The sequence below is a fragment of the Poecile atricapillus genome, chromosome 1 (assembly GCF_030490865.1).
Source record: "Poecile atricapillus isolate bPoeAtr1 chromosome 1, bPoeAtr1.hap1, whole genome shotgun sequence".
Classification (NCBI taxonomy): domain Eukaryota; kingdom Metazoa; phylum Chordata; class Aves; order Passeriformes; family Paridae; genus Poecile; species Poecile atricapillus.
The window spans coordinates 148,429,398-148,443,144 of record NC_081249.1 but is presented as its reverse complement, the minus strand read 5'-3'; the positions used below and the strand labels follow the sequence as shown (position 1 = coordinate 148,443,144).

Below are 13,747 nucleotides of genomic sequence, written 5' to 3'. Positions count from 1 at the left end.
AGCACTATTCTGACTGAACAGTGTCAGTTTCTCCTTGTTGTCCCAGTAGTTGATTTGCATTGCTATCGGTTATGGATCTTGATCAAGACAGAGAATCTATGTTGGGTTATCACAAAAAAGTTATGAAACTTGTACAAGCAGGGTGACCTGGCTAAGTTCCAGTCAACTCAATTACTTTTGTCACCCTAATTCCCTCTGTAGCCTTAAATGAACTTGTACTTTTCTTAATTTCCTGTGCTACATTGTTGGGTTGTCCTACTATGAACTGTTAAATAACTGCTGTGTTCCTCTTGTACATGAAATCACTATTTCACTCATCCCCAGTGTCAGCACTCTCCCTGGGATACCTTCAGATTTAATACATACATGCTTGTAAGGCTCCTTCAAATCCCTCAATGATTTAACAATAATGCTTGGTATTTACATGGGTCCTTTTATTCAAAATGCTTTATAATTTGACAAATGCTTCTAAGCAATGTAACCCAGGTCACACAAAAAACTTAGTAACCAAGCCAAATGCATGGAACTCTTCTTTCAAACACTAGTCCAGACAGCTTGTATGGAAGAAACAGGAGTAGTTGAATAGCCATACTTCCATGAGACAAAAGAGCCTTTTTCCAAATATTCACTGTTTATTGAAATAAGACAGAAGCAGGTTAAGTTACCCAGATGGCCCTTCTAAAAACTGCAAAAGATTCTCCCATCATCCATTCACACAGGCTTTCCCTCTCCTGATGACTCAGAAGAGGCTACACAAAATTGAGGGAAAAAAAGTTCCTACACCTCTCAGCTTCATTTTTCTCCTGCTGTTCTGTTCCAGAGCTGACTCCTAACCAGGTCAACTTGCTGCCAAGGCAATGATCTGCTAGCCATTCACCAACAGAGGAGTATCCCTTTTATTTGTGTGTGTACAAGAAAATCAGGGTGAAAATAATTGCCTGTTTCCAAAGCAATCCCTGCTAATATCCACAAGGTAGGATTCAGATCTCTCGTGCCCTGTGGTGTCCAGCAGGATGGCAGAGCTTTGTCTGGGAGACCAGAGGCTAAGGCTCTTCTGCCACACCAACCCCCAGCCAGGCTCTGTACAGCTTGGGCAGCTCTGTTCAATAGCTGAGACCAGGCTATCAGTGTGGAAGTTCACACCATGTGAACTAGGGCATTGGCAGTTAAACCACGGGGTTTTAAATTCCTCATGTTCTGAACAGCGATCTAGATTCTTCAATCTAAGCGGATTTTAAAAATCTCAAGTATTTAAACTGTTAGAGCACATTGTACTACCAATGCCAGGCATGAGTGATTGGGTTTTTTGCAAGTTATAATAGTAAAATCTGTCTTGAAATAATAAAATTAGTTATAAAGAATAATTTAAGATGTGGGGGATCAGGTTTTCAAGCCCTTTAATCAGTCACCTCCATACCTAAGACAAGCTAGCTAGTGAGCAAGTATCACATCCCTATTAACATTGTTCTTCACTTTCAACATCTAAAAGCACTTACAAAAAGAATAATTTTCCTGTTACTGCAAACCATATTGGGAGGATCTCAAGACAATGTTTACCACAGGTTGGCACAGAGCTTCAAACTGTGCAGACTTCACATTTTTCCAAGATCATCCCCCCATAACTGCCCCAAGAAACCTTTCTTGAAATGCTGGACTCTCCAGTAAGTCCGAATCTCTTCATTCTCATACAGAGGAAAAAAACTTAAAAATCACCATTGCTATAAAATCTATGACAAAAAAAATCCCTGAAGAAATCCCTAGACAGAAACCAAGCACCTCCTTCAGTTCTGCATCACTACCCACCTGAAGGTGAGAAGGATGCAGTGCAGACTGAAGCCCCTCTTGCTGTGACTGCTGGGATGTCCTGCGGAACCCAAGGAGAAGGGAAGGGACGAGTCTCTGAGCATGTCATTACAGACCGGCTGGAAACCTGAGGCTCAGGACACTTCCCAAGAGGAGTGTTCAGCATAAGCACCATGTGTGAGTCCACCTGCAGCAGGAGAGCCTGCCGGAGCTGCCCCACAGTCCCTGCTGAGGCTCTCCCCTTCCCACATGACATCTGGAGCTGGGAATTGCAAGCTTGTTAGCTCTTTGACCCTTCAAGTAAAGCTACAACAGTACTGTGCAAGTAGTTACAGAATAACCTGATCATTGAACCAAGCTACTCCTTAATCTTAACAAAGGGAACATCGCTTTGGCTAAAAAGCTGGACAAATGGTAACCAGGCCCCTGAAGCAGATGAAAATTTAATTCTCTGCCATGACCCACAAACTTCCTTAAAGAGATAGTCAAAATATATCTGGCAAGCCTGTTCTCAAATAAGGAAGTCTGGTAGGTGGGCTTGTCTCGTGTGTGGGTAGTCAGGAAGTTTCACAAAGTAGAAATTAATAAAGCACAAGGACACAGATCTCATAACACAGCAAACTTACGAGTATTATATATGAGTACTGACTGTCTTTACCAGACCTGTTCTACATCTATACATGATTTTTTTAATGTGCTTTTATCTAAATGGACTTTACAACCACTTTCAATGTTTTTCAGGTAAGTAATCACTAAGATCCATCTCAGAAGCTAATTTAAAAATCTTCTAATTTGAAGAGATAAAGAAGTTGCTTAGAATTGCACAATTCCTTAACATATGAAGGGTGGAAAAAAATGTCTCATGCAGTATATATGGCAATAGTGAAAATATAATCACAGTGAGAGAAGGGATGAAAGTTACTCCACTCTCATATAGCTGTCATCTGGATGTTTTTACATCCAAAAACCAACAAACAAGAATAAACAAGACACAGAAGTTACAAAATACAAAATGGAGCAAAAGTGAGTTTAGAACATATCTGTCATCAGGTATAGTAAACTGCCATCAGCTGTACAGATTTCAACTTCATTAGTAAAGCTGTTTTCACTTTCCTACAGTAGTTGTGTATCTGAGCAATCTTGAACTGAAGTGTGATGATAATAATAATGTAAGCCACATTTTGAAAAAAAAGGAGCCCCACAGCAACCTACAAATTTGGACTATACAAATTCAGTGAAAAAACTTTAATTCTAATTTAAAAACAACAGCATTTAAGGTTAAGTAAAACCACAAAACATTCACACCATGACAAAAACAAGCAAAAGAATCAAAACTCCAATAAAATCCTCAGATCTTTACCAGTTTTCTCCCCTAGTTTGCAAAAAAACTCAACCGAGGCCACTTGAAAGGGATTAGTAGGTGCCTGTAAAACCACAGATGCCACGTAAGTTTCTAACATCCAGATCTCAAAATATCTGGCCTTGCTCCTCAGTATCACCAGAATGTTTTGACTGGACATGAAGTGTTATTCTAACACTATGGCAATACACGTATCCCTGTCTGGGCTTTTAATATTATAGCACAATTTGCACTCCTCCAAGCTTTTCTGTTGCCAGCCAAGTCCTGATCCTGCTGTTCTTATCCAGAACATCCATCTTTGCTCTGCAGTTGTCTCAGTCACTTTAGATATCCAGAATCTTGCTGGTACAGGGTTTTCCACCAGAGTCCAAATACTTGGTGATTTTGCAGTAAACAAGGTTAATTCTTATTATGCCACTTTACACCACCATGACAGGCACATCTCTGCATCTCAACTGACCAGCAGAGAGCAAAGATGTACTGTAATCAAGGAATAAATCTTCACTGCAAGTAACAGATACATTGGAGAGCTCAGCATTTACAGATTTTTTGCTTTTGTGTCACAACTCATTGCAAAGTAGAAGTCACCTCTGCCTCACCTTCTCAGCTAACAGCTCTCGGATCTTGCTTGCCTGCAAGCGGAATTTGAAGAGCTGGGACTCCAACACAAGGCATCGCTTCTGCCAGTCCATACAGCTGCCATTCTCCACCGTGAGTTCTGCCATTGTGAAGTTAATCATCCATTTAGGATATCGTCTGAGGTGCTCTAAAAATCCTACAGAATGAAAGTGGGAAAAAAAAGTATGTATTTTAGAAGGACAAACTTATCACCTCTGTGCCTAGCTTTCCTTGGTCCCTCTTACAGAACTGGTAATGAAGGCTATTTCTTCTCCAAGCAGAAGATGAAGTGGTGGTACCACTAAGTCACTGATATCGCCCTCTGCCAGAGGTCACTCTTAATGGATAAACATTTACCTTCAGAATGAGTAAATAATTTACTAATGCATTATACTGTATATTCCAGAAACAACCTTACTGCCACCCTTACAGTCAGCTTCTACACAGAGATTAGGAGTATTTTTCACTCCTGCCTCCTTTGCACCAGTATGGCTGTAAACTCTCTAAGACACTAAACCTCCTGCCTGAGGTATCACACACACGTTTTCAGCTTGGGTCACCAGTGCCTTATCTCACACAGACTGTGTTAGGATGATGTGATGTATTAAGCTACTGCTCCCAATCCCTAACTACTTGACACAGCCAGTTGACAATAGGAGTGGAAGTGCCCCAGTATCTAAACACTTGCTCTGTTAAAACAAAGAGAATCCATACAGGAATAAATTAGGGCTAAAGACAAAACACGCTGCTCTACTGAAGTCTTTGTAGACATCAAGAAATATATACAGCCTCAGAAATTGGAGAAAGCTGTAGTTTTTGAAGATCTTTTATTTTCCTACTCAGTGATTGTTTAGACATTTCAGATACTTTGTGCTTATAGTAAAAGACACAAAAAATCTAGGTAATAGATGTTCTTAACCAAATTCAGGTGTTTGTGAACAAAAAGGTCAACTCAGTGTATACAGTCCAGCAGCCAGCTGTACACAAAACAATAACAAATGTTTACAAAGTTTGAACAGCCATTAACTCAGCTTCATCAGAACAATTAAATACTTACTTGTTAAAGGAACTTCTCACCAGCTTACAGGCAAACTCACAAGTCCCAAACAGTGACAGACCAAGGAACAGTCCAGGATTTGTGAGTGTCCTGGACATCACCCCAGGACAGTGAGAAAGTAACAAAGTCACTCAGCCTCATTGCCCTTACCTCTGCCTTTCTCTGCAGAGAGGAAAAGTTTAAGATGTCCTTCCAGTTGTATCCATTTGTCAGGATATCTGGTTCATGTTTTGCACGTAAAACTTGAGATTCAAATTACTGTGAGTGTACATAATAGTGTGAGTACACATAACACGACAAGCCACTCTAACCAGCTTTATGTCTGATACTCGTAGTTAAGGAAGACACATTTTATATCCTTTGGTTATAAACATTACCTCTGAGTTACTTTATGTTCAGGTTGCTTTGTTCAGTAATAGAAAGTTTCCCAGATAGCAGGTTGCCTACTTTTCCAATGACTTGTGAAATATTATTCCAGAAGGTAGTTTTAACTAAAACAAGACAAAGGTACACTCATGTGTAGTACTGCAGCACTGAAAACACTTCACAGTAGGAAAGAAGACCACTTTTCTACAAGCATTACATAAATAGAGGCCATCCTTTTTCACAGCCCACAAAGCACATTGCTCTAATCTACAGCCTTAACTCCTTGCCAGGCATTTAACCAGGTTACATTTGGTACACTTTTCAACACTGCAGTATTTCCCTGTAAGGTAGTGCTACCAGTCCTTCCCAAGCCAAAAGAGTGCACTAAGTTATGGAAGGATCCTACAACACTCTTAAGTTTGTTTACAGCTAACTCTTGGTTTGGACATAAAGAAAAATTCAGTTCTCAAATGAAATTATGTTCTCTTTCATATGTGTAAGGAGCTTTTAATCTTTATTCATGAAGTTTAAATCCAAAAATGGACATACAAATGAATGGGATAGACTGTAATGACATAAAGTGAAATGAAACTGATGCACCAAAGAACTTATGCCAAAGCAGAAGTAATTTTCCCACACCACTGGTTGAACTTCTGGTTGAACTAAAATACCCTTGTTCCAAATAGGTGGTCTAGGATGGGATAGGTGTCCTGAATCATTACATTTTATTCTTTATCTAAAACTGCATTTTATAATCCCTTTCATAAATGAACACTACCCTTCCCTAGAACTATGCTAGCAGCTCTCCCACTATTCCTGTTATTCTAGAACCTCACATCTCTAATGAGCTGCTTCCAAATACCAACATAAACATAATCATAACCAGCTTGTATCTGTTAATTCTTGCAGATTATTGCCCTTTAATTTAGCTAGTGGTTTTTTTCCTCCCTCATATTTACCCCTTGATATATTTATAGATATCAAAAGCTTCTCCTTAAGGATGTCAATTTGCAAGGCTAGAGACAAGGGGCTCCTTCTGTCTCTTAGGAAAAGCTCCCCACTCTCCTGAACCTGTTCCAGCTTCAGGGCACATCATATAAAAGAGCTGGTTCTCTTCTCACTCTCCTTCATAGCCATGGGTGACCACAACTGCATCTGAAAGGCAGCATGCACCCACAACAAAGCCTTGTGTAAAGGCATTTAGCACCTTCCCCTCCGCTAGGGAATGCCTCATCTGATTGTATTTGCCTTTTTTACAACCATATTGCACTGGTGGTTGACATTCACAGACAAACTGACACAACTGGAACAGAGGAATCTCAGCTGACCTATCCTTTGTAAATAGCAGATGTGGGAGAGCAGGAAGGTAATTATGAATGGTCTGGATTAACAGATTAATAAAGCTCAGGTCTGTGCCAGATCTCCAAATTCTCTCTACTACGGGCCACTGTGGTACCACACAATAAGACAAGAGGCAACAGGCAGAAACGGATGCACAGAACTTTCATTTGAACATAAGGAAGAACTTTTTTATCATGCAGGTGACCGAGCACTGGAACAGGTTGCCCAGAGAGGTTGTGGAGACTCCTCACTGGAGATATTCAAGAACCATCTAGATCCAGTCCTGTGCCATGTGCTTTTGGATGGCCCTGTTTGAATACAGACGATGGACCAGATGACCTACTGTGATCCCTTCCAACCTGAATCATTATGTAAATACAAAATTTAACATGCCCATGGTTACCCTGTGATTGATTAGTATAACTATATGTTATATTTTTAATTATAGGCAGTTATTTTTATAGAACACTTATATTTAAAAGGCACAGTTTATTTTTGGGTATCTGGAAGAAGTCCTACTGTTTATGCAATTGAATCTTTTCCTCCTCTCCTAATTTTAAAGAGTGCTCTTCCAGGTTTTGTGCCCACTTTATCACTACTTCTAATGTGCGACTTTGTTTTGTGTCATTAGATTAATCCCCTGTGTCAGTAGTCATTCTACCAGTAAAATACCTACCATTTAACTGCCCCCTCTTCAGCACTCTGTTGTCGCATCCTCTTTTGTCATTTGTCTATCTTACCATTCTTCTATTAATCCCCATCTCCTCCACTTAAGCTAATAACTTTCCCATGTGTCATCATACCAAATGAGTTCTGAAGGCTACAAATTAGAATTACAGCTTTTCCTCCTAGCAAAATCCTTATTTTTTTCCAGAGAAAAGATATTGTATCACATCTAATATTTACTTCTAGAGTACAACTTTATCTACAAAATTTATTCTGCATTTTCATTAAAATTCATTGTTCCTTCTCCCCTGCTCTTCTGAATGTATGCAGTTCATCTGTACTCTGTGAATTACAATATCAAATTCATTTTGACAGACTGACTTAAAATCACTTCCATCGGATCTGCCATTTCAGATGTCCTTTTCTTGTAAGTCTTAACCACCTTTTTTCAGCACATTATTTGGTTCCTCTTCCTCTCCCAGACACTGGTCCTTTTTGTATCAGATAAAGAATTTATATGGATACATTTATATAAAACTGTCTCTTTTTCCCCTTACACATATGAAGAAGGTGGCAGCCGGATATTTTCAGAGGCAGTACTCTTATTTTAGGGACTTAGGAGACAGCCACTCTATTCAAACAAGCTGAGATTTTCAAAACTTCATTCTTAAATGCATACAGCCACTTCTCAAAAAGCAGCTTGATTTTCAGTGTTAAGTATCCAGCAACTGTCAGTGAGAATAATGGCAGATAAAAAGTCCTTAAAACTCGGTGGGGGGAAAGTGACTCAACTACCTGCTAAATGCAGTCAAAATTAGAAGTCTCATGCATATATCTGTAAGTTTTGACCAATGTCAGAGGCAGTTCTGACCCTAAATGCCATATCCAAGATAAATATGATCATATTTACTTGGAATGTCCATATCTAGTTGTAATTCTGATGAAGCTGAAATTGAAATCACATGTCATCTTTGGGGGTTTTTCTTTGTGTTTTTAGATTACAATGTTGTAGATGTAGTTGGAGAGCTAGAAATCAAAACACTTCGGAGAGTTTGTACACTTCCACCTGAAAAGCTGAAACAATCAATCAATGTGAAGACTTTCAGGTGCAGTAAAATGCAAGTAGAGTTTTGCAGCTTTGTTCATGCAGTGCAAATAATAAAGACAAGTGAAGCACTATTTCCATATGAGAATGTCTGCTCAGCTCAGCAACAGATTTACGCAGACTGTTGTAGGGGATTCATAGCACAGGGGGACTGCAGTTCTTAGCACCTGCCCGTGAAAAGCACCAGACCCTGTCTGAAAACCGGAGCTGAATACTGGTCTAGTGATAAATGTAATATATGAAAGGGAAGAGATTTCTTCTCGTGTCACTGAATCGGCATCAAGGGGGTCTGCAGTACAGGCGATGGGCAAACTCAGCGGGGAAATCCTGTACTATTAATTAACACCCTGTCCCCAGTCACCTCACTTTCCACTTCATACTCGTCTCACCCCTCAGCTTTTTAGCACTGAGGCCATTGGAATTGTTCAGCCACGCAGTCATTTCCCGCTCAGGAGTGCGGCCTGAGATGTGCAGAGCATGGGCGGGGATGGGCGTGGAGGGAGAAAATAACACAAAAAGCTGTAGAAAGGGCAAGAAAAAGGCTTGTGGAGGGCCTGGGGTGGGAGGGAGCGGGGAACAATTTCCCCTCTACATCCGCGCAGGTGGCTTAGCTAGTAAAGGCGCCTGGAGGCAGGAAGAAGTGCTCCCAGTTGTGCTATTCTACCTGCAGAGGTCTTGCCCCGCACACCGAGGCTTACCAGGAAGGCAGAAGAGACCGCAGAGCTTACACGCGTTTACTTCTTGGGCTGTATCTTCCCCTTCGTGTGGCCGTTCCTCCCCCCCACTTTTTCCATGCCGCTTCAGGGCCAAAGTCCCAGACCCTAAAGCAAACCTCAGTTAACAGGACGACACATCACCCCCGGAATGCTCCCGCCAGTCCCCTTACGTTCATCTTCAAAGAAAGACAAGAGGGGGGAGAAAAGCTGTGCAGCCAGCCCCGCGCAGAGCGGCCCTCCAGAGCCCCCGGCCGCCCCCTCTCACCTTGGCCGGCGCGGGGGGCCGTGCCCGGCGGGGCAGGACGGGCGCAGCCGGCGGCGTCCCGGGACTCCCGGCCCGCGGCGCGGCGGGGCCGGCCCTGGCCGCGGGCGGCTGCGCGGTGCCGGGCGGCAGGCAGGTGCCCGGCACGGCTCCTGTCCCATTCAGCACTTTACCATTCCCTCCCCGGTTTCCTTCGGGCGGGAGAGCCCGGCTCAAATATCAGAGCCGGCCCTCCCGAGGAGCGCAGGAACTGACATCAGCCGCCCCGGGCTTTTAACCCCTTCCCGGCTCGGCGGCCGGGCAGGTGGGGCCGGCAGCGCAGGCTGCCGGGGCGGCCCGGGGCGCAGGAGTGGCAGCCGCGCTCTGCCCCGGGCGGGGACATCCCCCTCTCCGCCCACCTCGCACCCTCAGGGACTGCCGCCGAGTTTCCGGAGATTTCGCTTGCAGTCATCTGTCAGCCCTCAGAGCTGATGGTACCCAAACCGTCCCCTGACCACCAGGGCAGCGGCGTTTTCCGTGGAGCAGCCGGGAAAGGAGCTGATAACCACAAAAGCATGCTGCAGGCCTGAGGGGCTGGCGGTTCGTCCGAAGCTCCAGATGGAGCACCTTTCACTCCTCGCTGTAGGCAGCCCCAGGGCATGAGGTTGGTACCACGACAGAGATGAAAACCAAACTAGTGTAATGGTCTCCTGACCAGAGGACACCAACCTGCACTATGTACTTTGGCCATTTCTCACATAAAATGGCTTAAACAAACAGGTCCAGGACCTCAAGCATTTCTAATGATAGATGCCAACATACAAAATATGTTACTCAGGCATCAGGCCATCACTTACTGAGCTACTCTACATGCAGCAGTGCATGGTGACATGTAAGAGTATATTGCCTGTGTTATACCGAGAACTGCTGATACCTCACTCCCTCGGGAGGCTGGGCACTGGCATTGAGTGCAGGCCAAGCCCATGCTCTCTCCCTTTGTGTTGAGCAGAGCAGAGCATGCAAATTCAAGTAAAAGGGGCTGGAAACAGATGGGGGTAGCAGGATGAAATGCTTCCAGAGACGTGGACCTCAGACCAGTGTGTTTCAAAGCAAAAGGCCATTTGTTCTGGTTCCGGTTTAGCAACTACTTGGTACTTACTCCATTACCAGGCACATTACTTCCATCAGAGATACTTTTAAAGTGTCTGTATGAGGCTCCCTCAGTGGAGATAAGTCATTCTGACCTGTATCTTTCCAGCCATTTTCCACAGACCTTTCACATGGGCTGCTTCATTGCCATGAAAGTTGGTCTCGAGAAAGTGAGTCTGGCTTGTTGGGGAAGGGCTGCACCAGAATGAGGATATTTTGAGTGGTTATGAGAGATCCATGAATGCTCTGAAACTGTACTTTGGCACCTGTTAAGACTACTCACGCAAAACAGGGCAGTCTGAAATAAACAAGCTTCAACAATCTATGAAGGAAGCACGCAGAAGAACTGAACAAAATTATCTACTAGGACGATAAGCAACACTATTCACTAGACATGATTAAACAAGATCTTAAGGGTTGTTATCTGGCTCACAGATACTGCCTGGTTTAAAATCTGCTGTTTATTAAACTTCCATTGTAAACTTTTTCCTCACATTGATAGTGTGCTTTCACTGATGTCTCGGCAGAGAAACACTGGGTACCAAATCACTATGCAAAAATGAAAAGACTGATGTGATTAAATGGTTAAAATATAAAAATATAACTAAAAGCATAAGGTCAAGATTTGGACACTGGAGTGAATAAAGTCAGACTCTGAAATCTACACTTCATTATTCAAATAAGTAGTCAGATTTCCAAAGACTCTGAGGACCCTGCAGTTCCCTCAAGATGGTTTTGCTTTAGATTTCTCATCTGTTTCCAGTTCCATGGGAATTGTGTTGAATGAAGCTGCCTGTTCCTAGCTAAGAGACAAAGCATGCATTACAGAGCTGGTTCAGGTAGAGAGCAGGATAGCACTACACAGGGATGGCTGGAAAGACAAGTGGAGATAGGCAAAGAACTTAAAAGAAACAGGTATCTGGTAAGGAGCTCTCCCATTTGGACAACTGAGCAGGGGCAGGCAGGAATACAGGCAGAGATCAAGCTGGCTGTTGGGACAGTATCACACAGAGAGATTTTCCCAGCAATACCCAGTAGTAAGGACTCCAGTTGCCTACAGTCTGCATGTTGCATGAGTCTGTATTAATCATTATGCCCAATGATCAAGGAATTGTAATAAATAACGAGAAACAGCACCATGTGTGCCTCTCTATAGGTATTTCAGAGGGCAAAATATAGCTTCATGCTTTACAGAGTCCACTCCTCAACTGAGGCTGGCCAAAGTGAAAAAAGGAGCTATTTTCTTCATGCTCCCATCCTATTCTTGCTCCTTTCAACCACAGCATGCAAGCACAATATTTCTTAAACTGAATTTTATAAGGTATTTTTATTCTTCCCTTAAAGGCACTGGTCAAGTTCTCTCATTTGCGCCAGCTAAGCCAACCAGATCATATCACTTACTGAAATGTCAATATCTGGCCTTGTGTTTTTCCCAGGCAACGGAGCTTGACTGCCAGGACATTCCTCAGCCACTGAACTTTGTATAAATACCTCCCTAAGAATTGCCTGTGCACACCTTGCTTTAACTCCTAGAAGCCCAGAACCACATCAGCACTCACATAACAATGTTCTGCCATGTATTTAATGCAATTATTCTTCAAAGCTGTGCCTCCTTATATCTTCTGTTGCATCTGTTAAAGTATTTAACAAAATTATTATTAAAATAAATAAATAATGGTTTCCATTAAGTGATGCAAATAGAAAAATAGTTTGACTGCAGAAGGAGAAAGTAGTATCTCATTGTTCCCAAATTGTTTCCCTTGGCAGCTGTCTTTAATATGGCTGCTCAAGCACTGTTTGTCAGGTCTTTCCAATCTGCAGACAAATCATTTAGCAAAAAGTAAAATTTACTATAAACAGCAAATATCTTATTGACAAAACAAACTCTCTGGCTGATCCAAGAGAACTAGCTTGGCACAGTTAGACTATCCTTATCACAACACAAGCACAGGCTGCTTTGTTCAGAGTACCATATCCAACATACCCAAATAGGACAAAGAGATAAATGACAGCGAGGGGTCAGAGGATGAGAGCAGAATGAACTCCTTTTCTTAGTAATCAAAGTTGTCATAGTTCTGCAGGTGGGAGAGAGCATTGTGTTCCAGATGCAGTGCTGCTGAAAACTTACCAAAGGGGCAAGGATACCAGCCAGACCAAAAGTTCAATATGTGTCAAAGCCCCACTGAAGGCTCAATCCTGTGTGGGAAAAACTTGCACAAAAACAAAACAGTACCTTGAAACACCTGTTTGAGGTACTTGTCGCTCTCCACAAGCAGCTTAGGCTTCATATTGTAGTTCTCTAAATTCCACCTGTGTTAGAGGCTTAAAAATGTTGAAAATAGCCTTTGTGCCTTGTTCCCTTACTTTCTCCTGGGTTTGCAGTGTGCTGACAGACACAACACAGAGTTGCAACCCCCTGCCTTTCTTCTCTTCTAATCAGCAATGACAAGTTCATGCAGCATTAAAATAAGAGACTGGCAGCTGTGGATCACCTTGCTGCATAAACCAGTTGCTTGTGGGAGGACCCAGTGGGAGGGCCAGGAAACCATTGCCCTCCAGTACTTTGTCAGCTGTTTTTGATTGTGTTATGGTCATCTCGTCACACTTCACACACAGACACTCGTGTGTGACTATTCAAGCCAGAACTTGAGCAAGAACATATGTTTTATATATACAGTCTTCACTGGCACAGAGCAAAACAATGGAGAATTCTCATTTTCCTTAGGGAGTCATCCCAGGGGCAACTTGAGTGTTATTCTCAGTATTAATAGTTCTTGCCTTGTTTCATCTCTGGTTTTCTCCAGTTTCAGCTTCTAAGTACCAGATTTCACTATGTCTTTTCCAATAGATTAAGAAGTCATCAACTATCACTAAAGTAGCCTGTGATAAAAAACTTTCTGCTCTATAAAAATAACACAGTTGTAACATCTCTCACAGTAATTGATATTTTCTAATGCTTGTCTTCCCATAGGTTTATCTAGATCATAGATTAGTACAACTGGATCTTTAAAAGTCAGTCTGGGATTGTTATCAGCATGCTTGCATATGCCTGTTCAACTCCCATTTCAGAGCAGGAAAGAAAGGAGGATGGCATGTGGGAGTCTTCAAGCTGTGGAGAAGAAAAACAGTCCTTGCAAGTGTATTTGTTTTGAGTGGTCTTTTTGTGTTTGGCATTGGCTGGTATGCAGCCCCAAAGGTTCCCACATACCACAGCATACTTCAAATCTATTTCTGAGTCCACAGGTTGCAGCTGTAACTGCTGTGCAAGTGGTGCTGCACATGACAAATGTCACAGGTAAACTGTGTCAATCCAGATGCTGCAAGT

General features: G+C 42.5%; 1 protein-coding gene across 2 annotated transcripts in view; it reads right to left on the bottom strand.

The window, feature by feature from the left end:
- PLEKHH1 (pleckstrin homology, MyTH4 and FERM domain containing H1) overlaps positions 1–12,813 on the bottom strand; it is a 54,402-nt gene extending 41,589 nt beyond the window's left edge. The window contains exons 1-2 of one of the 2 annotated variants that reach the window (XM_058859064.1): positions 12,656–12,813; positions 3,763–3,938 (exon numbers count right to left, since the gene is read on the bottom strand). In XM_058859064.1, coding sequence (XP_058715047.1) covers positions 3,763–3,938; positions 12,656–12,710 — 231 coding nt within the window. In that variant the 5' untranslated portion in view covers positions 12,711–12,813. Of the gene's footprint in view, positions 1–3,762; positions 3,939–9,014; positions 9,081–12,655 lie in introns of those variants that run through there. The other variant, XM_058859072.1, reaches the window with a different exon arrangement.
- Between the last annotated feature and the right edge of the window lie 934 nt (positions 12,814–13,747).